Raw genomic sequence first — 26,103 nt, forward strand, 5'->3', positions numbered from 1 at the left:
TTTTGGCAGAAGTGTCAGTTAATGCAGCAAGAGCCTCATTAGACAAAGCTTCTGTTTACTTAACAAAAGTGATGAAAAAGCATTCCAGGCACTTTTTCTCGTGCTTTGAGGCAAATTAATATAACAGATTTCTTCGGAAATATGAATTAATTCCCATTATGAATATGTACACGTATGTACCTCTCAACTTTTCTATAGTTAAGAATGGCAGTTAATAAATAATATGTACTTGATTAGTGGCACTCAATAGTTTTATTTCTTTTTTCACAAAAATTTCGAACCAGTTGATATTTCCAACACCCGATAAAACGTAACATTATAAGGGTCCCTCGAGTTTCGAGTTAACGAGAGTGGACTGACTATATATTGATTATTTCCAATATTATACTTCATTGTACCTTACTCTAATTGTTTTGACTTTCATAACAATGAATCCTTGTACGTTTTGTGCATATTGTAGTTACACCACTTGATGTTATAATAATACTACTCCAGATATTTTTACCTTGACCATGAGTTCTTAGCTGGGAACTAATTAATAATAGTACGTCCAAGATGGCGATTTGAAATAATTTCCTGTCATAAATACTGTAGATATCTTTTAATGTATATATTTCTTTTTTAATCTAGCAATGCTCACGATTTTCTTCAGTTTTCGCGTCAAATCAGTAAGTATTGTTTAAATGATAACGATGATTGGTAATTGTTTTTAAAATAGTTCAAATTATAATTTAAAATTATTATCGTAGAATTATATTTACTTTTTCACTCGCCTTTTTTATATAAGTATGTAATAAACTGGTTAATAAAACTTGCGTACATGGAAAATCCCAAAGTTTGGTTTAGTTCAGTGGTCGGCAAACTTATTAGCCAAAGAGCCAAAATATGAACAAGACAAAAATTTTTAAAAACTAGAAAAAAATAAATTAAAGTTTGAGTAAAATAGGTCTGTCTACTGTTGTTTTTAATGGCATGATTGCAAGTTCTCATCGATAAGACCATTTCTCGGTATACTCTTGGTAAAATTTGATGATATGATTGAAAAAGATTGTTCGCATATATATGTGAAACCAAAGAGCAAAGAACAGCAAACGCAAGCTTTTTTAGCTAATCATGAAGACGGCTTTAGACTTATCGCGTTTTCGTGTTTCACACTATTTTCGTGTTGTTTCGCGAAAAAGGAATCGAAATGCGAAACACAAACAAATCGCTTTCGAAAGACGAAATGCATCTCTTTACACTTATCGCGTTTCGCGGTCTTTTCGTGTTATTTCGCGATAAGTCTAAAGCCGGCTTGAGAGTCAGGAATACTATACCAAGCGTTGAAAATGATCATGTCTTTGTTTTCCAGGTCATTCAAAGCAAACCACTTGTGTTGTGAACTAAGATCACATTTTTTTTCCTTCACCAATATTTCTACTTCAACACCAAGACATTCGTATTTAAAGTGCCATATCTCTTTATTTTAAAATCTACTTGTCAATTTCGAGATATTCGAGATAAGAAAATTTCGGTTGTTATAACATTTAGAGAATTTTTGACAAATACTAAAGTTGCTTTGCCGTTTTCAAATTACTGAAACTCGCTGGATAATGCTTCAATATTCAAAATTATGGTTCCAAAATGGTGTTTAACAATAGAGAAATTATTTTCTTGAGGATTCTTCACATAAACAATAGTTCATTTCAAAATCCTAAGCGAAATGGATAATTTCTTCTCGAATGTTATTACTTGTTCTAGCATCGAAAAAATTAAGTTTCCTTTCCCTACCTACCTTTTAACTTGAAGAAAAAATACGTATATTCTCGATTTATAGAGGAATTTCAATTTTTCAAAATAATATTTAATTTTGTTCTCAGCAAGTTTTTTAGAATGAAAATATTATTGCACCTTAGGTAGATATTTGTGCCAGAGCCACACTTGAGTAGCCAAAGATCCACATGCTGCTCAGGAGCACTTTACCGACCACTGGTTTAGTTAAATGTTTTAAGTGTTATATTTTTCAAAATCTATAATTAAAAATTCTTAATGGCTTCTTAAAATCTCAATAATAAAGCCTTTCAACCCTCCAACAGTCGCGTGAATAACAAATTTGCTAGCTCCAAGTAGTTTTTTAAAAATATTTATTATTAGAATTAATAGAAAATATGAAGACCATTACAATAAAAATATATTTTATTGAACTGAAAGCGAGTTTAAAACTTCCTTTTATATTATTGCTCTTGAGAACATCGGCGACCTTGATGGAGTTTCTGAAAAGGCTGGTACAAAGAAATCGACTGTGGGATGCGTGCCGTCAGTCTTATGGAAACTTATGTTGGGTGACGACATAGTTCGTGTCATATTATCCGCCCGGTCGTGTATATGGATTTTTTCTAATGGCCAACTCAAGTATACAAACAATATGTGATAAGTTATTTTTGAAATAGTTTATTGAGATAACAAAATGACAAACATAAACTTGAAAGTTTTCTACAGAATTTAAACTTGAGTAATATAAAAAAATTAACTTTGTAAATGAATATTCCTTTTTCATTGTAGTCATTTGAGTCCTTGTACATCAAACAAGTAAAGTCGAAAAGTTGATGCAATATGCTCCTTACCGTGAGGGAATTTGTTTACATAGCGGGGTTTCTCGTGCGAAGAAGGACATTCCACCACCCCCTGCCCCTAAGTTCTATAGGAGATTTTTTTCATTTTATTAAGAGTTAGCCTGTTGGCTATACACTCTTACCATCGTGGTTTTATGGTCATCGTATTGTGTGTGTCTGTTTTCGCTGCTTTGGGTAAACCCTTTCCAACCGTATTCGGCAAGAAAAGGTCCAATGCGAGTGGTCCTTCGCCGTCCTTAATTCGCCACTTGCAGGTGCGGATTTTCCGTGTCGGGGGGTGCCCACAGGTGGGTTGATACGGAAAACCTACGATCTTAAAAAACATTTTCTTCTGGTTTTTGATTTAGTCGGCTTTATGTTAAAGTTCGTCTTAGAAATGAAGCAGTTTTTGTTGGAAGTGGCAGGGATAAACAAGTGATAGAAGCTGAAGTGGTCATGTGAGGTCTGATGAGAGCTCTGACCAAAGATGTTATAATTTTGGAATTTATAATCGTTATATTTAAAAGGCTACAAATAAGAGTAAAAGGACAACGATTACGGTATCGTAATACTCTTTCATCTTATCAGCTACATCCTCAACACATTTAGTAACATTATATGCCGAATGTGCATCATTATGAAATGTTGAAAGTATAAGAACATGTTCGTGTTTTTTCGAAATACTTGGGATCAAAATATATTCATTTTCACTATATCCAAAGGCACACGTGTGTAAAATAGTTATCGGTTATAATATTTCTTACTGTTAGTCTATAGGATGTATAAGACCACTTGTTGCATCGTTTGGTAGGTTGAGGTGGTTTTCCGGCATATGCCTTCATATGATGGACATGAAAAGTCTGCGTATCTCCATTTTTTTTTCCATATTTAGCTGGTTTATTGCTAACACTTCTACTAACGTGATATGTCGACTAGAACTAACAGTCATAAATACAGAAAATTAAAATTAATTGAAACTATGTATGATAACACTATTTATTAGGGACCCACTAGAGTATTTCATTTGAAATAAGTTTTACTCGTTCTTATAAAATCGAATATTTTTATATAAAATTAAGTATATTCTGTTAACTTAGGAAAAAAATCAGGTGTACAATCACTATAAAGTTAAACTGAAAATCTAAAGTTGAATACAGGAACATATGGTGCTCGTTTTTTTTAATGCGTTTTAGTTTTCTCAATCTAGACAAACGAAAGAATAATCTTGCAGACAACGATATTATTCTCAGTCTTTTTAAGAGTATCTGATGAGCCTTTTCTGTTGTTCTTTCCCAAACTGCTGAGTTGCTGTAAGGAACCACATCCATTGCTATACTAACAGTAGAAGGAGTTAGAAAGCGTAGGCTATGTATCTGTTAGATATTGGAATGTTAGGAAGCTTATCGTCTAAAAACATAATATATTATTCTGGTTAATTAATCTTATTGTTATTTTTCTGGTTAATGTATACATCATTGCCAGAAAACTCTGATGCAAACCGAATTACTTTGAAACCACATTTCATTCGGTAGACTTTTCAAAGATATCATTGAATTAAGTAAAAATAATCCACAGTTTAATACTCTTAGTTTATATTTCGATTTATTTTTGGAATATGCCACAATTGATATTTCACTACCAACTTCTTTTATTAGCTTAGTTATAAATCTTTTAAGAACAACAAACAAATTATACACTTGCACAAAATATTTTCTGCATTGTTAACGTAACAGCTATGTAATATTTCAAGAAAATATAAATATGCCTCGTTAAAAATAAGCAGAAATAATACCGTCTAGAATATCCGTTATATATATTAAGGAGCTCAATAGAAAGAAAAATAGAACAGGGAAATAATTATATATAATATTTAAGGATTTTTAAGTTATATTCTATTCAATAGATATAAAAATGGTATGGGATACAATGAGGAAAATAATAGATAATAGATATAACAAAAGGAATTTATGAAAATGTTTGAGGGAATATTAAAATAGATCGATAGAGGGTACTATGGAGATGGAGGTAAAACAAGGAGACAGTCTTAGTCCTCTTCTATTAATACTAGCCACGGAGAGGATGATAAAAAGGCTAAAAGAGAAGATAATTGATTACTGGAAACTAGAATTGGTGAAAATGGATGGATTAGTATATGTCGACGAATGATAATAGTAGCAGATTAATTTAAGAAAATGGAAGAAAAAGAAGACACATGGATAAAGACAATAGAAAAGAAAGATAGTAAATATCATGAGAAAGTGGGTAATTAGGTAAGTAATTTCATAAATTGTGGAAAATAAATAGTAATCATGACCAATTTTTGGACAAAATTGCCCGTTTAATTGCTATTAAAAATAAATCTCTTTGGTTTTATAATTTAAACTTGTATTACTATAAAGAACAGCCCTTATAAAATCGACTATGCCTAGATATCTAATGAAAAATTCAATCAACTAATTGAAACTAAACCTAGTTTTTTAGTATCTTAGCAATACGTTTATGGACTCAATAAGAATGGGAGAATTATCTGCTGTTAACGATAAGATTAATTTAAAAGGGTTCTCAGTTGCTATTAAAGCAAGTTAATCGCTTATTACGTAAACTTTAATCAACCCCAACCGGGTCGATTTATAAGGAATAGTTGATATTATATCTTTAACGTGAATTAAAGGTTACAATCTAATAGAGATATATTCATTAATTACACTGGACGACAAGATTTTCGTAACACAGGGGACACATTTACTTTTAAAATGGAAATACCAGTCCAATAATAGGAAAAAATATTTATTAAGCCCTAACACGTACCACTTTTCAATAGCTTAATTATCCCTGTTTACATTAACAGGTAGGTAATTTTATAAATGGGCGGTTAATATCGGTAATTTTTATGGCCGAAAAAATACCTGAACTGTATTATTTAGAATAATAAACATTAAAAATTAGTATTCTGTTGAGTTTCATCGTAAGTGGTTTTCTGTTCAAAGTGCAAAAAGTGATTATAAAGACGAAAATGTGGAGTAAAACGTGTCCTGACAAATTTTGCTATATTTGTGAAGAATTTATGGAGAAATCGCAAACCAGCCTATTTTCCGAAAATGTGGAAAAAGCTTATTTCAAATATTTTGGTACTTTAATTGGAAACAAGACAGGAAGTGGGCCCCCACGCGTGCTGTGATTGTTGTAGCGTGTCATTGGTGCTATGGATGAATGGGAAGAAAAAAGCACACCTTTTGCAATTCAAATGGTATGGTGGGAACCTGCTAACCATTTTGACGACTGCTAGTTTTGTCTAACAATGACTGAATGTTATTCTAAGAAAAGAAAGAACAAGACCGAGTATCCACATTTGCCGTTTGCTATACGACCTGTTTCCTATAACGAAGATTTACCAGTACCAATTACGCCTTTAGATCCGCAAAATATTGTTTTAGACGATACTGGAGACAACGTATCATCAGGGAGCTCCGAAGAACAATGCACCGATCCTATTTTTACTCCAAGTACCAGTTCCGGCGAGCCACATTTGATTGTTCAGAGTGAGTTGAATGATTAACCACGTGATTTGGGGTTATCAAAGCAACAGTCTTGCTTCCCGTCTTAAGGAATGGAACTTGTTAGCCGAAGAGACAAAAATTCTACAGTATGGAAAATTCGTTGTGTGCGTGTACGAATTTTGATGGTCTAATAAAGGAAATTGATATTGAGCATAATCTCGGTGAGTGGCGCCTATTTATTGACTCGTCTAAATACAGTTTAAAAGCAGTGTTATTACACAATAGAAATTTAATACCCTCTATACCAATTGCTCATTCTGTGAGGATGAAAGAAACTTATGAAAATATGTGGGGACCTGAATGTGACGAAAATTTTAATGAGACTTCAGGGAAGGTTTACGAAACATTGATGTTTTCTTTGTCTATGGGATAGTCGGGCATTAAATCAGAACTATGTGAAAAATTGGCAAGCAAGGAGTGAGTTTCAACCAGGATCTCAAAATGTTAAGTTTATACTCCTTGTATAAATGTCCTCATGCTCCCCCCTTCACATTAAACTTTGATTGATGAAAAACTTTATAAAGACTATGGATAAAAAGGTTTATGGATTCAAATATCTTAGAAAAGTTTTTCCCCAGTTGAATGATGCCAAATTAAAGAAAAGTATTTTTATTGGGCCACAACTAAGAAAATTGCTGGACCATGACAATTTTGCAAAAAAGCTCACCAGATAGGAACTTAGAGCATTTGTTAGTGTAGTGAGAGGATTTTTGGGCAACAATATGGATCCAAACAACCAACAGTGATGAGCAGGGTGAAGAGTTTCACCAAGATATTAGAACAATGGAAATTCGGTATCAAGGGCGACGGAATTCTGCCATGATTGGGGATTACTGTTGGTTTTTAAAAAGAGAAAGTACAACTCTTAATAAAAGGACAAATTGGAGTTAATTGATATTTAAAGTGATTTTTTTAATAGATTGGCATCCAAAGATCCCTTCTCATTCCGCAAATCAAATATAAATTGCGGGGTCAACGTGTTTCTATACCTGAAGAAGCGGTTGATGCGTTCAAATCATATGTTTCGGAAGTACATCAATCGAAATGCAAAAAAATGTTTCGATAATTGATTCAAACGCAAGTAAAAGTGTATTTATATCAATGGATAATTATAGTTTGTTGGGGGGTGACGTATTCTTGGGCAGCACTTATCGGAGCAGCTAAGCATACGCAAACTATTGAAATTCACTATTTTTCGCTCGAACTGATATTTTTAAAGCTGCTTTAAAACTTGCCTTGTTTTATCAGTTTTGTGGTCGGAATTCTTTGATACTCCTTACAGACCTTCAAGTAAGAATAGATAAAGTATACATACTCAATAAACAGCAACCTGATTAGTCCCGACCGTTAAATAATAAATCCAAACAAAGTACCAGTGCGTCTCTTTAATGGCTTCTACATTCTTGTCGATTCATAATTTATTACTTGTTACTCACATTTAATTGCTAAAAAGGTAATTAACAACATTGTTGAATTTGAAATTTGATCGAATACTGCATTCTACAACCTTAAATTATGGTAGAAATTTATAAAAACAGTATATTATTCTCATTGCGGTATGGCAATGTTAAGAATTTTAAAACCGCTTATAAATTTTTCAATTACTTTTTCAAACCTAAAGGTTCATACAGACATGCCAATGTACTTGGCCGAGTAAAATGCACGCACATCACTAGCAAGAGATTTGGTATGCCGAGTTTACACGTATGAAGTAGCTAAAGCAAGTTACTAAAGCCAGTAACTAAAATTTAAGTCCTTCTTTTATCGAGTGTCTACATTTTGATAAGTATTCCGGTTTAGTTATCATTTAGTACTGTGGAATTAAACATGACTAAAAAAATACGTGCAGCAATACGGCATTGTATATTGGACATATGTGGTGAATTATCAGAAACACTTGCAGTTGAAATGAAGAAATGAAGAAAAATAAGTACCACCAAACAGTCGATTTTTTAGTTTTTTTTAGTACTCATGTCGAATTTACATGGGGATAGTAGCTAAAGCAAGTAACTAAAGTACTCACCCCCACTACGTGATTTGTGTACTACAATTCCCACTTAACACGTCTAGACAGGTCTTTTTAGTATAGTAATAGTGGTTTAGTGGTTTATGGTGTTATTTTATTTAAATACGAGAAAAATGGCTGTACCTAGCCGGAACGCAGATACCACCGTGAAAATTTGTTCTGGAGTACCGCTTAAAGAATTCTATGGAACAAAAGAAGGGGTGTTTGTAATAATAGAAATGTTCGCGAAGCAGCTCTTCAACAAATTGAAGAAATAACGGGAAATAGAGGGATTGGCCTCCCTCATAAGGGTGTCAGACTTCATTATTGAAGGATCAACTTTATGTAGTAGTATGTCAAATTATTGTTTGGATATTCTCATGCAGTTTTTATATTCCTCGAGGTCTTCATTAGCCAGTTCCTTTAACAGCATACAAGAAAACCCATGAGTATTTCTACGTGCTAACCAGTTTCTTATCCATATACGCTTCTTTTTCTTTTGTTCACGTTCTATTACGTTACTAATTTCCTCGCATAATACAACTAGACACTCTTTTACTACTGATCTAAAACGTTTTCGTTCAATTTACGCCATTTTCATTCAGTGACTAAACAGAGTTGGAGAGCTGGTCGCCACTTCGACTAAGGTACTTTCACAAGGCTGAAACTTTTTCTATATGTCATTTAATATTATATTTAAAGTAGAAAAATCAAATTCTGGCAAGGTTATCGCGGTTACAGCAATATCCACTACATATTGCAAATTTTTTATTTAAAAAAATGTATCTTTACAAATCTGGCTTTCGAGTATATTTTTAATTAGACAATTTTGAGTAAAAAAAATTCTTCTGCAATTGACAGTGGAAAAACTGTACAAGAAATGTCCCGTTTAATGAAATTTTCATCTACCTACAACGACTTTTTGTGAAGATTTGCATGAAATCAAAACCATAAATAGATACATTGTGAGTTGAAAGAATGGTACCACTAAATGTCTGTAAAATTTTTCACAGTTTCTCATGAAATAAGTCGCGTTTTCTTATAATGTTATGGAAATGAATGCCATATTATTAATGTTGTTTCTGCAACAAAGTATAATTTATCGACTTTCTTCTTTTTATTGTACTTTTTACTGGTCCCTTCAATTTCTTTTCTAACCGAGAGATAGGTAGGAATAGGTTTAGGTAATTTCTAATACACCAATAGTTTATTCTCAATGTATGGTTGTAATTTTTCTTCAAGTATCCGATATAGTTGTCTAAGTTTAATCTCAATCTGTTTTCTTGTATTGGACGAGTTTTTCTTCCAATAAAGTCTACTATTCAATTGGATTCAAACATAGACTTGAATTCGTCATATGTCTAACTATTCTTGTAACATATCGAGATTTGTTTGAAGGATTTTCAATGCAGTTTTCCGACGATCATCTAGCCAAAAACATAGTTTCAGAACCTATTATCCGATGTAAACTGTTTGTTTCGTTTAAAAATGGCGATTTAATGATACTACTAAGTCGATTTGTAATTATGCTCAATCGAATTGATATTTTATAACGCGACAGCTGAAAACGGACTACTGATACTCTCTAAGGTAGTTTACCTGTAAGGTTTTCTTGCACAGGTCAAACGAACGTTGCTTGTGTGTATTAGAACGCTCCGGTGTACTAACGTGTTTCTTGCTAATAAATTGGTTTTTTATCTTACACTGGTCACCCACAAAGGTACAAAAAACTGCACAGATCCTTTCGTTCTGGTCTACTTGCACAGGCGTTCCATCTCAGATAGACCTCTCCAGTGAACGTGTATGGCAATCGTAAGGCTCTTTGATCAATATTATAACCACGAATCCAATATCTACTCTAATTTTTTGTTTGTTATGAGCATAACTATTCTTGTAAATAAAACTTGCAATTTTATTAAAATTTATAATAAATTCGAGTAAATTTCTCCATTACTTCAAATATGGAGCACTCAGTTTTTCGTAAATTCTCCATTTTCTACAAAAACAATTTAACAAAGTTGAATTGTTCGCCTTCTTGTTTGAATTTTCATGAAAATTGCCAATCATCCAAGACTGATTTAAAATTTTATTATACTAAAACTTTTTTGTTTTTTCCTGGAAGTTTTCCGATTAGAGAAGTGTTTACGATGAATAAAAAATTAATGTTTTTCTAATTAAGTTCACAAGCGTTTATAAAAGCGAATCAGGTATACACACTCATTTACTTAGTGATAAGGATTTCGAAATATAAATACTTGTATGTAACGAATCTTTTTTTTCAATTATGTTGCATACTGAATGCACTGTTTTATACTCAATTTTTCCACCAATAAACTTTCTCTCCCGAAAATTAATTCCAGTGGGAATCTTTTTATTCATTCTTTGACTACTAAACTATAGAGTGGGCTGTAAGGAATTAGCCCTTTGTCCCTATTTAAGCTACTTTTACATCTAGCAATTTCAATGCTTTCAAACGCATTTAACAATTCATTATTGGATACAATATTTATGACATAATTGTGACTGGCAACGTGATCGGCGAATCCTTATTTTCCGATCAGTCCATTTTTCAAATGAGCTATGTGCTCTTTAAACCGGACAATAACGGATCTCTTAGACTGCCCAATATACTTTCCATCACAATCACCACAGCAGACAGTGTAATTGTGAGTGGTGGTGTAGTGATGGTGTAAACGGTGTATTTAATATTGATATCGCCAACGGTTCCAGAAATTCCAGATTAAATTATGTTACAAAGAATTTAATAAATACTTTCTATAAAATTGTTAATAACCAATAATTATTTCAACTCTAATATCTACTTAAATGTACATAATTCATAGATATGAGGCGTTACAACGAAGCTCCTTTTATAAATAAAAAAAAAGAAAGTTCCACACAAAATTTTATTATGGATACACACTCGTGCGGGCATCTATCCCCGAACAAAGACCACGGACGGTTAGGTTAGGTTAGTATTTCGTGACACGTTTTTCATGCGTAATTCCTTTCCTCTTCCCCTAGTTTTGTAGGAGATTCCGAGAGGTCTTTTCTTCTCGTGAAGGTCCGGTGGCTATACAACCTTGTCGTCACGGTTCAGCGATCATCCTAATATGTATGTGTATCGCAGCCTCGTTTAAATCCTTTTTAAAACTTATACAAGAAAAGATCTTAGAGGCCCCTCGCCTTCTCTAGAGCTGTCCTTGATGTATAACGCTTCACTTGATTATGAAATTATGTCGTTACTGTCGGGGGGACAGTCCTTTTATTTAATCCGATTCCTGAGACCACTTTTGGCTTTCAATATTTTTTGTTTTCTTTTATTTTTGGAGTTTTTTATTTTGTTTCTCTTATTTTTGGTGAGGGATGTTATGTGTATTGTATTTTTAAAAATGTTTGTATTAACCTATAGATCCAATTGTTTGCCTTTTTTCCTGTAGTTTTCTCTGGTGTAATTAATTCTTAGTTTGTATGTGTTTCCGCTCCTCGTAAACATTCTTGTCTTGGCGTCCATTATATCTAACAGTTTTTGTTTTGACGTATATTTTTTCACTGTTTGTGGCCCAATGGTAATTTAATACTTATTTTACCGTTATGTTCTGTCTGGCCTCTAATTTTTTCATATTGATTTCGCGTGTGTCCCCATGTTACCAAGGCAATTGTGATGAATGGTACTATACTCCTAATAAATCGTGTGAGTTTCGTGTTTGTCTTCATTTCACTTTCTGTACCGATTAAACCGTAGTCTCACTTTGTCCACTGTGTTTTTAACGTGTTCGTTAGAAGCACGGGAACAAAAAACTAAAATTTACAAGAAAAACAGAAATGGTTATAAGATACAGAAGAAATTCGATAAATGAAAGATATATGATATAATAGGAGAACAAAATATTAGCAGGAGGTTGGAAATAGTGGAAAGATTGGAGTGAGACACCGAAATCCTCCTCCAAAACCTAATAAAGTAGAAAGAGACAAAAAAGAATTCAGTGAAAAACATCAAAAAGTAGTATCTATTAGAGTTTTTGGAAAGTAGACAAAAATGGATCTTTTTCCTATCCTGAGAGTTTGTAAGGGTTTTCTGAGTATAAAGTTAAAAATTTAAACCTAGAATAATAATGCGCACTTGCAATTGTTTGAAATTCTACCCCCAATATTGTGCCACTACCCTCTGTTAAATTGAAATGATAAATTCGTTGCTCCGTTCTTCATTCTTCAAACAGAAGACGTGGTGTGGGTGTTTGTGACAAGATAGAATGACATTAGTACATCGTAGATTTTATGCTAAGTCAGCGTAGAGCTAGGTTATGTGTTTAGAATGTAAAATATTTTTTACTGAAATAAACTGTGAATATATATTCTACTTTTGTTTTTATTTCATAATGAAAATCCTGAGCTGATCAGCGAAGAAGCAATAAACTTGTGAGTGAAAAATTATATAAGAAAAGTTATCAAGTCCGACGTCTTAGTGCGTTAAAGATTTACGTGTTGTCAAATCTTGTGTGAAATTGTCTATTGTTCTCAATATGAAACCATGACTACTATTGTACACTTCACGTAGTTTTTCGAATTTCCGTATGTTACTTTATAAACATATTGTAGCTGAAAATATATTTTTTCTACGACCGTGCGTTTTAACCCACTTTCCCGCACGCATTTTAGTTTTGAAAGTGTCACTTTCCCGCACTAGTGCGGGAAAGTAAAATTATACAAATTTTGACCTTATTAGATAGTTTTTTACTTCTGAGATTATAACTATTGTTACTACAGGTAAATAAATATTTACGAAATAGTCCATCAAATAAAATTTAAACTTTTTCTAGCTTTTTGTAGCATTTTTAATTTTTTGAAAATATGAAATAATACAGATATTTTTTATATAACCTTGTAATTGTTACTAAAACGTTAAAGTTGTTCAAAACGTCTTGAAAGTGACCGAATATGTGGAATCTTCTTTTAAATTAAACCACATTAAACCGAATCCGACAATAATATTAATGGATTCATCCGACGAAGAACTTCCTGAAGCCATTTTGAAGGCTGCAAATGAAACTAATTCCGAGCTGTTGCCTGCCAAATGACTTAAAACCGTTGCCGTCATCGTCATCTTTATGCGACCTGCAACCGATGCCATCCTCATCGACGTCATCTACCTTCCAGTTGAAACCAAATAACTCCACTGGACCGGCAATTCTTACTTGTCTACAGAATACAACAAATTGTGTTTTCAATATTAATATTTATAATAATTAGTAGTTTTTAGTTAAAGTTTTGTATATTATTATGTTTGTTGGAATAAAATAATTTTTGAAAAACGGGTTGGTATACTTTTTTGTATATACGGTCGTAGAAAAAATAATGCGTAAAGTGTCTTGACCGCTTGCCCGAACTCCGCTCCGCGTCGTTCGGGACAACTGCAGTCGCGTGCGGGAAAGTATCACTTTCCGCACTTTTAGGAAAATAACTATTTCAAAGACGGAATTGATTTATAAAAATCTTTCCGTGGCGCAGTCGGTAGGATCAAGTTAATGTCATTTTTTATCTAACTGATTCAGAACAATTTAAGGATATAAGAATAAGGATGAAATAAGTATATCAGTATTAGGGAAAAATTCAAGTTCTATGGAACAATTTAATCAATCTCTGACAACTATTCGATAAAATCAACAAAAATTTCAAGACAATCTAGAAAAATCTAAAGTCTATTGACTCTTTAGATAGATAGATATAGAGACTTTTCGCGATAGAAATATTGAATATTTCTATCAACGTCACTTTGAATATTCAATTTTGGAACCTAAGAATCTAAAATTTTTACAAGAATTTATACATACATAAGTAATACTTTGGTGTTTAATTGCCACATTCCCAATGTAGCTGGCAAAAAATGCGATATAATTTTTTTAAAGAAACATAAATTTTTACGTTTCGACTTTTCTTCAAGTCTTTATCAAAATATGATATTGACTCTGACAATATGCTTATTTATATTGATCTATAGAACACCCTCATCATGAATATCAAAATAAAGATAAAATCAACTTAAAACTTTGTTCTAATAAGAAAAATTAATTTTTCCTTGGTTTCCACATCTCAAATATATTAAATTAATTTGAATTTACAAAATAGAGCTATGAATTTTACTTAAATTATTTAGGTCTTTTTATCATTTATAGCTTTTTCGTTCTTATAAATGTGAACCTTGTACTAATTGTGACGCTTTCTACATAGGGCAAACATCTCAGTATTTAGAAAATAGACTAAAAGGTCATCAATACGATAAAAAGAATAAAATTGCATATCAATCAAATAAATATAAATTATAAAGATTCAAAAATTGGAACGGAATCTAACACACGGAAATGAGAATTTTTAGAAATGCTTTACATTCATAAGAACGAAAAAGCTACAAATGGTAAAAAAGACCTAAATAATTTAAGTAAAATTTATAGCTCTATTTTGTAAATTCTAATCAAACTACAAATAATTTAATTGTGTGTGTGAATAGTAGAAAATAAATTTATTTTTAACTAGAAACATTTTATATTCCTCAAAACTTTAGTTTAAAGCAAAATTTTAATTTTGTCTTTTATCCCTATAAAAATGTTACACTGGGCGTAAATCTCTTTCAAAAGATAAATTTGACAAGTTCATCATTTGAACTATGGCAGGGTAGGTTTGCCATGGAGTTATGCAATATAGATTTGGTGTAAATTTATGAATTATTTATGTACTAGTGATCGATTCTATGTTACGTATTCCAAACACGAATACCTTTTCGAAACGCCAAGGAACGTCTCCGGCATCGTGGTGGAATTTATTGGCAAAATTCATGTCAATGAAGTGACGAAACATACCGCACAAAGATTTGTCCATATTTTTATTGAAATCGGTATCAGACTTAGAACATTGAATTAAAACATCAGTGGTAGCGAATCTATAAAATCGTTAAAATGTAAACATAAATTATAAAAAGTTTTCCATCACCTTATTTTTGACAAAAGGTATCAGGTTGTTCGTATTGCTTGCCAGTAATGAATTTAATATTAGTATAGACTATTGCTATAAAAAAAATGTAGCAAATACAGATAGATACATAGATATATGATGGTATATTATGGAACAAACATATCTCAAGAAATATGTAACGTATTGTAATGTTCTTCTTATTTGATTGAACGGCTTTTAAACGGTGCGGTGAATTTATAGACTTGGCGTATCTTACTTATCAGTATGAGAGGGTCTCTTGAACAATACTGGGTCGAAGTTGTCCCTTCTTGTCCGACCCGTTCTAGTTTTCTTGCGACTGGGGTTCTTCGTTCGCGGGAGTCTAGCACTAACTCGCCCTAATTCCAGCATCTGATATTCACGGCTTCTTATCTACCATATCTCTTATCAAATTGACGATCTGGTCAAGTTTGTTTTCGTCACTTTCTTCTTGTTTAGTTTTGTCCTTGTTATATCATGAAAATATAGATTATTAAAAAGTTTTCCATCACTTTATTTTTGTGAACCGGTATTACGCTGTTCGTATTGTTTGATTTCAACCACCAACATTTGTTTACAATCTTGCTATTAATGAAATTTAAATTATTTGAAAAATAAATAAATGACTTTCAGATTATTAACTTGAAATATATTCTTTAAAAAATTTATTTCAAATAAAACTTATAATTATAATTCAAAATCTACTGTTACAAGTTGTATTATCTTAACTAATAGAGCGAAGATTGTGAGTTCCATGTGTATGGTTATTCTGGTGACTGCGTCGTCTTGATGCCCACACGTGTAAATTAGCTGTATATGCACGTTGGGTTCTTGAGAGTTTGTTTGTTGGTGACTGAATTTTAATTTTGAAGCACTCAAATCTTTTCCAAAATTAATACACTTATTTATAATGGATGCACTAAATATAAGTAGTGCGATCCATGATTTCTTAGCCTAACATAGAAAGGTTAGTCATTAATAAGAAAAACTGATCCTGTTTTAATATATTTTTTGACTGAAAAAACTGAAATTAGAAATTAGTACTTTCCGGTTTATTTTTAGGTCAGAAAATCTCATTTTGTCGGACCGAGCCAGAAAATTATTGTGATAGTCCGATAAAAGCTTCTACCGGACTCATTTTTATTTACTTTCTGGTCTATCTTCAAAGAGAATATTAATAAAATAGTTAGTCTAAGATAGTGGTCAATTGGTTTCTATAGTAACCGAGTTTTGTATTATTTAAAACAATAAAATAACTTGACATATTTTAAAGTTTAGTTGAAAACGTGACAGGCTTGCAGGACTCTCCTGCTTCTCTCCCTGTAATTTGCCTACTCATCCAGTAAAAGATAACTTTCGGGATTTGTTACGTAAACTACTATTTCCTTTATTACCATATTATTTACATACAATTTTCACAACGTGTGGTTAAAGCGTCTATGCCACTATAAAAATGTGATGTGTCTTAGCCTCTTTAGATTATCCCGCCTATTCTATTTGACCGTCACTGTCAAATCTACTACCCCTTGACCTTCAGCTTTACGAACAAATAATAGTCGGACAGAACCCTATCAGGGATATATGGTGGGTGCTCAATTTATGTGAAGCCACATTCTTGTAGAGTAGCATTGGAAAACGAAGTAGTATGGACTGGAGCATTGTCACTAAGCAAGCGCATACCACGGCTGATTTTGCAGCGCCTTTTTTCGATACTACTTCGATGCTAAAGCAACTGCTTTAGTAAGTCACAAATAATATGCCACTAGCACCGTTGTATGTAATTCCTCAAGATCAATCTAAAGAATACCATCGCGATCACTTTTGTGGTGCTTTCCGTGACCTTTGCTTCTAGCACTCCATGAAATCTCTTTTGGATGTCCGATCATAGCACAAGACTATAGTTCCATCACCAGTTACAATTTATTATATTGTTTTTCTTAGTCCTCGCGAAAAAACTCTAAATATCGCTTACAATATTCTAAGCGGTGCTGCCTTTGCGGTGCACTCAGAATTCGAGGCACCTACATTGAACTAATTTTTGTCATATTGCTGCTCATTTTCATTAGGACACTTGTTTTGGAAATGCCGGTGTTTAAGTGCCGGTTATTTAGAGCAGTTTTTTCTACTAATTTAATGTTTTTGGAGTAGTTATTATCACAGGACCTCTCTCACAGGTCACCTTTTAATGATCCGCGTCATTCTGTTTTTGATTTATGTTGGTAGTCTTAGTCACCTTAGTCAAAAATGTTATAACTCAATTTGAGACATTTTTCAAAATAATTTGATTAAGTGGTCGGTCGAGCTTTATTAGAAAAAATGGATAGAAGCTGAAAATTGAAACTCTATTTATATATATGAAGTTAAGAAATCATGGACTGTCCTACGTACTTTTGGGACATAATCATAAGCCTGATACACTTATTACTAAATACATATATATGTATATCATATTTTTAGGATAAGTTTTACTTCGATTCCTTTCTTTTCCACTAAATTTATTGAATTTTTTATCTCCGTTTGTGAACGGAATTTTCATTTGTTATCTCAGTACACTTTTCGCTACATGTCTATGGGTTTTTGGACAAATCACATAGATATATCTTGCTATTTGTTATTATTTCAATATTATCAGTTATTCTCATGATTTTTTTACTGTAGTTATAGTCAATATTTTTATCATTTTTGTTCTTGTTTGTTTCAGGCGTCTCAACCATGGGGTGTTTTGGTAGCAAAGACAAACTTTCCAAAGAAGATATGGATTTTCTAAAATCGCATACCCGTTACGATGAAAGTACAATTAAAGAGTGGTATAAAGGTTTTAAGGTGAGTACACCTACATTGAATGGTTTTATTCAAATAACATCCAAAAATCTCTAAGTAGCAGATTTTTTGTTACTTCACTTTTCGACTCAAGTTTCTTGTAACCCTGTAAGGAAGTTATAAATTGAGTTAACTATGAACTAATTACAGTTCATGGAGTATTCGTCATGGTATAAGACTATATGGCCTGTTCTTTGAGAAACCGACAATACCTACAGCACCGTACCAAGAAACCGCAGTTGTAAATCTTTTGATACAAGTCGAGTAGTCTAACTGCCCAAGTCCATCGTATTCTATGTTCTAACACAACGTTCAGAAGCTTTTTGAGACCATTTTTGGGGCTTAGATGCAAAAAATTACTACACTGGATTTTCAACAATTTCTTCGGATTCAAATTGTTTCCCATAGATCTGAATAAAGGACTATCCACAAATAACCGTGACGGGACGGCACCGATCCGTAGCCTCCGGTGACATCTATGATAAATTTTTCTTCACCATTCACATAGTACTAAACCTTTTCCTCTTAATGTGATCAAACATATATCATCGAGTTATCTCAGTTTTCCCTCCACAATGAATTTCAGTACAGAAGATTTAGCAGTAATTGCATTAATTATTCGAATTACCACACGTTGTAGTCGCTGATGAGTCTTTTCAGTTAAAACCGGTCAGGAATTAGACGATCGAAAAAGGATACTCAATTATCGCTTGTGTCGTGCCAGAAGGGGAAAAACTCAGATTATACAGGCAAATTCAGTCATTACATGCAAATACATACGAAAGTATGAAAGATCATCAGTGGAGATACGAGTACTTCTGGGAAAGAATACAGTCCAGTCAACTCAGCACTAAGGAACTTGTCTCACAAAGGCGAAAATTCCACCAAACACACCTTTCAAATTAGAGATGCATTTAAAGATCGTTTTGCTTCAGAAGCAGGATCAGTTTCTTGGTAAAACCAAGCTATCGGTGGTGAGAACTAATTTAAAAACTCACCATCGACTTTGAGCCCAGTTTTATTCCAAATTCTTCCTTTCTAATTGGTATTTAGGTATTTTGGGCAGGGGGTCCTTCATATAAGAACTGGTCGTTCCCGAACCAATTCGATGAGAAGCTCGACGTTCATATTACAAAAATTGGGTACACACAGAAAATATTGAAAAGTGAATCGAGTAAATGTTTTTCAGGTCCGTTTTTAAAGTAAAAATATCGGCGAGGATGTATTTCTAATTTTAACGATGGATAACGGAAGGGCACTGAGAGTGTCGGAGAGTTACGAGTCATGTTTGAATTTCCCTTTCCCTCTTTAGTTTACTAAGAATTTCATCAGCCGATATTTTTTCCACTGGAGGTGGACTTTATTCGGAGTAACTTTCGCAGTATGTTGTTTAGCATTATTTTGTTTAAATTTTGTTAAATCGTGAGTTAAAAATTTCTAAGCAACCAACACGACTATCAATAAAAAACAAGCATGGAACAGGAGACGCGAAGATACCGGGGCGCAAGTAAACAAGTTGGACATTATGGCAAATTTAACTTTCTCATCTGGGACAATGCCTACCTACAGTTGAATTTGGAGTTGCGGATTTTGGAATAGGGAAAAGCCTAAATGGAAACGCCACACAAAAACCTTTACATTCTCCAAAAGTGATGGTTTGGATGGCAATATCCTCAAAATGCATAATTGGCCGGTATTTTTTGCCAAAATGCACTTGATAGCATTTTTACTAGTATATGTAATCATTGTTAAAAGTAACGTAACAACAGTTTCTATATGGCAATAGTAGTTTACATAACAAGTTCCGAAAGTGGTATTTTACTGGACGAGTGGGCAAATTGCAGGGCGAGCCGCAGGCGAGTCCTGCAAGAATGAGAGTTCAAGTAGGAGACCACTTTCGGGACGCATTACGTACAATATTTTTTAAACGGGCATTGTTGTTCTATAAACACAATCAAATGCATCATTTTGAACATCCATTTTATAATAAATGTCACGTTTTCAACTAAACGTCAAAATAGGTCAAGTTAATTTATAGTTTCAAATAATACAAAACTCGGTTACTATAGAAACCAATTGACCACTATCTTAGACTAACTATTTTATTATTTTTTTCATTAGGATAGATAGGCCGGAAAGTAAATAAAAATGAGTCCGGTAAAGGCTTTTACCGGACTATCACAATAATTTTCTGTCTCGGTCCGAGAAAATAGGATTTTCTGACCTAAATGTACTAAAAATACTACTACTACTAGCCTGTTTTAAAAAAAATACTATTTTTTAAGGATATGTATTAGTATTAAATCGACTTTACGTAAACCATGAATTTTCAGCGCGACCTCATACTTATCCCTATTTAAAACAAACCGAGAAAAATAATTTAATCTAACATGAACTGGAACCACGCAATTTTCTCTACCAATCATATCGTTCATTATCAAGTATGCAGTATGCGCCTTTCGGGCGTGCTTAATTTTGCAAGAGTGGCACGGAAGGCAACTGGGATGAGTTGGTTTAGATGAACACGCTCCGAGCGTTAAACGAGCGAGGAAAAGGTGTCAAATTAATCGAACAGATTTTCTTTTCATTTGTTTTTATTGTAAATTGGAGTGAGTTAAGTAGTTCGGAACGGTCGCTGGAGGCGTATAAATAATTTAGAAATTAGAAATTTTAACATAAATGTGAAAATTTCATTTAAGAACTTTCCTAAAATAATACAGATTGTTTTTATAGAATAAAAGAAATTTTCTTTCAAATCGACACAAACATTTATTTTTATCCCGAATTGATATTTCTACAAAGAAATGCAAATGTATTGAATACATTTTTACCTATAGAAATATATATTGGGTATATTATGGTAAAAACATATATCAAGAAATTTATAATGTATTGTAATGTTCTTCTTATTTATTTAAGGACTTTTTAAACGCTGAGGGTAAATTTATACATATTGCCTTACTTATTAGAATGAGAGGGTTTTTGGAACAATTCAGGGTTGGTGCTGCCCCTTCGTATCCGACTCGTTCTAGTTTTTCTGCTACTAGGGTTCTTCGTTCGTGGGAGACTTGGGGCGTTTACACGAACTGCGTAGAAACTCTAGCTTTCCCAACCTCAGTAAATGCCTGTATTCCCAAACATTCCATCATGTTTTCTGGCGCTGATGGATAAGCAAATCGGTCTAGTCTACTTCATATTCTTGAAGCGCTTCGTCACGTTTCTGCCTTTGGTTCTTCAGCTAAGATTGGTACAAGTGTTGTAGATATTCGTGACCATATCGCATGTCCATCCTCTTCCTCAGCGGCTGGAAGTCATCAGTTTCTTCCAGAGGTATCGTCTGAAGTACATCTGAGGCGTCTCCTTGCAGTGCGACATAGTCAAGTTCACTATAGCTGCTGTTTGACTCAGACAAAACTACCAATGTATTCTGTCTTAAGTTGAATTTGTTGTTTGAAGAAATTAATATGTTTGATCTTCTTCTCTTCTAGATATAACATTTTATAGACGTCAGTTGCTATGTCAATTTTTAATGATAAAATATTGACTGAAATATCTTCCCTCGTAGTATAAACATTCTGGTCTATATTAGTAGAAATATCATTCCTCACAGTCGAGATTAAAGTGGAAGCCTCATCATTGAATAAAAATGTTTTTGGATCAAATCTGTCACTTTCTAGTACCACTTTGAGTCTTTCTACTAATTCACTCTTCTTCCCGGACGTTTCCAACTCGCCATTTTCCAATTCTGCTTTAAGTTCTCTCACTTTCAGGTCACTTGGTCTCTTAGCCACTTTCACGTCCCTATTTATTTACATTACCCCACACCTGACACCAATGTAATATTCTTATTTGTTTAAGCATACGGTATGTCTTACTTAATATAACACTAAACTATTCACTAACACTTATTACTACACACTTTATTTAAATGCAGTGTTTACTTTTTAGTATCCTGATGTATTTACTATGACATCAAATTATTTATTAATTGCGGCTGCTGAATTATCGCTCATATATATCCAGCAGCTTTCTAAATAATTCGGATTCTTGAGATGTCTAAAATGCCGTAAACAAACAAAAAGGCCGTACCTAGAAACTGTAACTATAAAAACGGTCACAAAATAATGTAAAAAGGTAAAAAAAATAGATAAACAGATATACAGACCATACAGACCTTGAAAAATATAAAAAATAGGCGCATTCGCCAAATTTTAGCATCGATTACGATAATAGAACGGGACCGGCTTCGCGGTCTATATCAGTGGACGAGTACGTAATAGTATAAAAGCATATAGAAATGGGATATAACATAAAACATAACTAAATTATGACAGATCTAGAAATTACAGATTTATATTTTGATGTCAGTCCTACATTAAAAAATTACAATATTTATAAGAAACATCTTATATAATGTTAAGTTACATTGCGAAACAATTGACAGCAATTTATCTAAAATTGGACCCCTAATTAATCTATTATTGCAGTATTTCTTAGTACCTTACCTTAGTAATCGGCTTATCTAAGATTAACAAATTTGGTCCAGTCGCTATTCCAAGAATGTTTTATCTATTGGTGACATAGAAGAAATAGTGGAGAAATTTAGTCACAGTCTTACATCAGGTACGATTCAGTTAGTAAGGTGAATTGTAAAAGATATAGAAGACGATAGGTGTGAAAAAATATAGTTTGAAAAGGAATATGAGGATATCAGCAAGTAAGAAAATTCATCTGTTAGTGACAGAGATGAAATATCGGGGAAGAAAGTTTTAAATCGAAAGAAGTACGTATGGTTCAGTATCTTAAGTTGGCGAAGTGAATTCGTACAAAGAAGGCAAAGGTGATAGGTTTAAAAAGGAAAATAAGAATATAAACGTAGAAGAAAATTCATCTGTTAGAGACATAGATGAAACATTAGAGATGAAATTTATACATCGAAGAAATCACGTACATAAATTTCAGAATCTGTAGTTAGTAAAATAAATTCTCACTGAAAATCGAAGATGGTAGGTCCGAAGAGGAATATTAAGAGAAGAATCCTGGAAAAATGAAAAAATAATTTGGCACTAGGGACATATAATAAGTAAGTTCAATCTAGCAAAACAAAAAAAACCTTGTGAGAATTTTGCCTGAGTTTTATTTATCATATAGATTCTAAAATTTATGGAGGGTACAATGGGTTATATTGGAATTATGAGTTTAAAAAATTATGATCGCTCTCGTGAAGCAAATGGTACAAAAATATTATGTTTGTGACTTTGGTAATTATTTTTCGTATAGGGAATTGAATAACATGTGTGTAATTCAAAAACAAAATTATATTCTAGAAACTTTTAATACGCCAGTTGCTATTATTCATCGATTATTAGAGCTGTGGAAAGGCAAAAACAGAAATAATACTTGCGACAATTCGTATCAGTTACCAATAGAACTTATAAGAAATAAAACAACCTTGGTTGAGACGTTTAAAGAATATAAAAAGAAAATAGCGGTTAAATTTATGCCACATAATTCAAGAGCACCAATATCTTTTCTGTTTGGTTTCTAAAAAGGAACTTTGTTTGCTATGGTTCAAATAAAATATAGAGATAGGGAGTGTGCTTAAAAATACGAATGATGACATTTCGATTTACTTCTATGGAATTTTGTTTGTGCAAACTAAACAAATTATGAGAATGAATGTATGTATGCGTATTCATCAGAGCAAAAATATAGAATAGCAACAGCAACAAAAATCCAAAACTATATGATTTTATTTAATATACATTTTCACAGATAACTGTAATGATAAGACTGTAAAGACATTTTATCCGATGTTTGCGTTAAATTTTTTGTTCAAACTTCATAATCTGAACTGATATCAGTACTAATAAGAGTCTGCGTCACCGACAAAATGCGCCACTTTTAGAAGAACCAAAAGATGACCTCTGTCATTTTTCCAAGTTATAGTTGGATGATAGTTGGAATCAATATGAGAGATTTCTTAATCGGACTTTTTTTATGAAAACACATCTTTCAAAAAGGTAGGAAATGATCAGGTTGTCTAAGGATATAGAACTTTTCGAAATTTGTATTTCTCCAGCCCAATATAATTTCATAGAGCATCCATTTTTTTATTTAGGTACAATAATTTCAATTTCATTATTTTACTCAACCCTTGTACAAAACACAACACGCGTGTATTCACGTGTTTTATGGTCCCTTAGGTCACACCCTGATCTATACATGTTTTATAGCAGGTACTTAAATGATAATGACTCAGTGTAACAAATAAAAAATGAAATTAGTGCAGTACATTATTGGTATACAAAAACTATTAAAATGTACTAGTTTGTTTATGATTTATTACCATTTTGATATTGGTTTTTAATTTTTAGAAAGTGAATCATATCAATAGCGTAATCGTAATAATAAATAGTTCATAGGATCTATATATTAAACAACGAGCCCTATATAAATAATGTCAGTTCTCTATGTTCATTTTGTTTTTATATTAAATGATCATCCAAAAACAAAACTTCAATATTTGCAGTGTATCTTATTTTTATCTATGGTTCTAACCTAACGATCAGCAAGTTATTTGAGATTTCTTTGGGCTTAATTGCAAATAATTATTGCAACATCTCCTTTGGATTCAAATTTTTATCTACGCAAGAATCCGACATGTTTCTGACTGAATAAATACTAATCTGACGGTGCAAAGTTCAGACCAAATACTGGATTTGTTAAACGTTCAATACCACCAAGTTCTTCGATCTTATTCCGCGTAACTGTCGTAGTATGTGGTTGAGCATTGTCTCGTTCCAAAAGATACCCTCTTTCGGTTAACTAAACCTAGTTATTTCGACAATCTGCAATGATTTCGAAGTACATTAAATCCTTTGGCTATCGAATGTTATAAAACGATCATCTTTCGGCAGGGTAAGCATCTGTTAACACACCTCTACTCGACGTGTCGTTTAATTTTCGGTTAATTTGGGTAGCACCTTTACAGATCTAACCTAATGATTCTAAAAGGCAATAGATGGTATCTTTAGAAGATCCGAGGAAATCTGATAATTGACGAGTGTTGATACTAGGTTGATTTTCTACTGCTTTCCCTGTAACGGACGACCTGAGTGCGAACGATATTGAAGCGTCAAATCTCCACTATTAAAACGATTAGACCAACGCTGTGCCTTTCGCTCGTTAACAGTATCTTTTACTTCAATTTCATATATTTTTTTGCAGCCACGGCTGCTTTAAACTTTTGTTTCCAATATGTCTTAACAATACACGAACTCCATACTATTTATTACAAAAACTGAGTCGTCAATTAACAAAGAGAGAATAGTTGAAAGAAAGTAAAGCAATTGTTCTCTTAATAGAATTAGAGACTAGTCTTATCAATTGAGACGTACGCATTTTCTCCTATTAAAATCGACTTATAAGGCACCCTTTATATGTTGTTTATATGTTGCATATAATTACACTGGTCGACAAAAAAGGTTTTTATGTTACATTTATAGAACCATATTCATTGGTAAAATATTTAATATTTATTAAAAAAATAATTTCACGTTTTTTAAATCGTATATATTGACAATATTTATAGTTTACATCTATTAAAAACAAAAAAATCACTTTCAATGTCAATCATGGCCGAATCCCATCGTCTTTGATACCGAATTTCCATTGTTCTAATATCTTGGTGGAACCTTTCACTGAAATCTCCCAAATTTTCGGGGAACAATGTCAGAGGAAATGAATTTTCAATGACATTCGAGCACCAACGGATTTATAGGTGTCTAGAAGTTCATCAACTAACTGTTGGTAGTTTGGATCCATATTGTTGCCCAAAAATCTCCTCACTACTCTAACAAATGCCTTCCATGGTCAAGTTCCTGTCTGTTGTGCTTTTTTGCAAAATTGTGATCGTCCAGCAATTTTTTTATTTGTGGCTCAATAAAAATACTTTTCTTTAATTTGGCATCACTCAACTGGGGGAAGAATTCTCTAAGGTATTTGAGCAATCATCTTTATCCATAGCCCTTACAAAGTTCTTCATCAATCCAAGTTTATTGTGAAGGGGGGGGGCGGAAGGACATGTTTGGGTCTATAAGGAGTATAAACTTAACATTTTGAGATCCTGGTTGAAACTCACTTC

At 32.8% G+C, this 26,103-nt stretch overlaps 3 protein-coding genes across 5 annotated transcripts in view; all 3 read left to right on the forward strand.

The window, feature by feature from the left end:
• Positions 1 to 26,103, forward strand: part of LOC130444099 (probable small nuclear ribonucleoprotein Sm D1) — a 169,745-nt gene that overhangs the window by 60,664 nt on the left and 82,978 nt on the right. The window lies entirely within an intron of this gene.
• The window catches only part of LOC130444096 (neurocalcin homolog), a 226,092-nt gene that overhangs the window by 57,503 nt on the left and 142,486 nt on the right, over positions 1 to 26,103 (forward strand). The gene's annotated exons all lie outside the window — the stretch shown is intronic.
• Positions 1 to 26,103, forward strand: part of LOC130444097 (neuronal calcium sensor 2) — a 159,879-nt gene that overhangs the window by 57,477 nt on the left and 76,299 nt on the right. For all 3 annotated transcript variants that reach the window (XM_056779091.1, XM_056779090.1, XM_056779092.1), the window contains one exon: positions 17,839 to 17,960. In XM_056779091.1, the coding sequence (XP_056635069.1) occupies positions 17,850 to 17,960 (111 nt within the window). In that variant the 5' untranslated portion in view covers positions 17,839 to 17,849. The remainder of the gene's footprint in view (positions 1 to 17,838; positions 17,961 to 26,103) is intronic.

Source organism: Diorhabda sublineata, chromosome 5 (genome assembly GCF_026230105.1).
Source record: "Diorhabda sublineata isolate icDioSubl1.1 chromosome 5, icDioSubl1.1, whole genome shotgun sequence".
NCBI lineage: Eukaryota > Metazoa > Arthropoda > Insecta > Coleoptera > Chrysomelidae > Diorhabda > Diorhabda sublineata.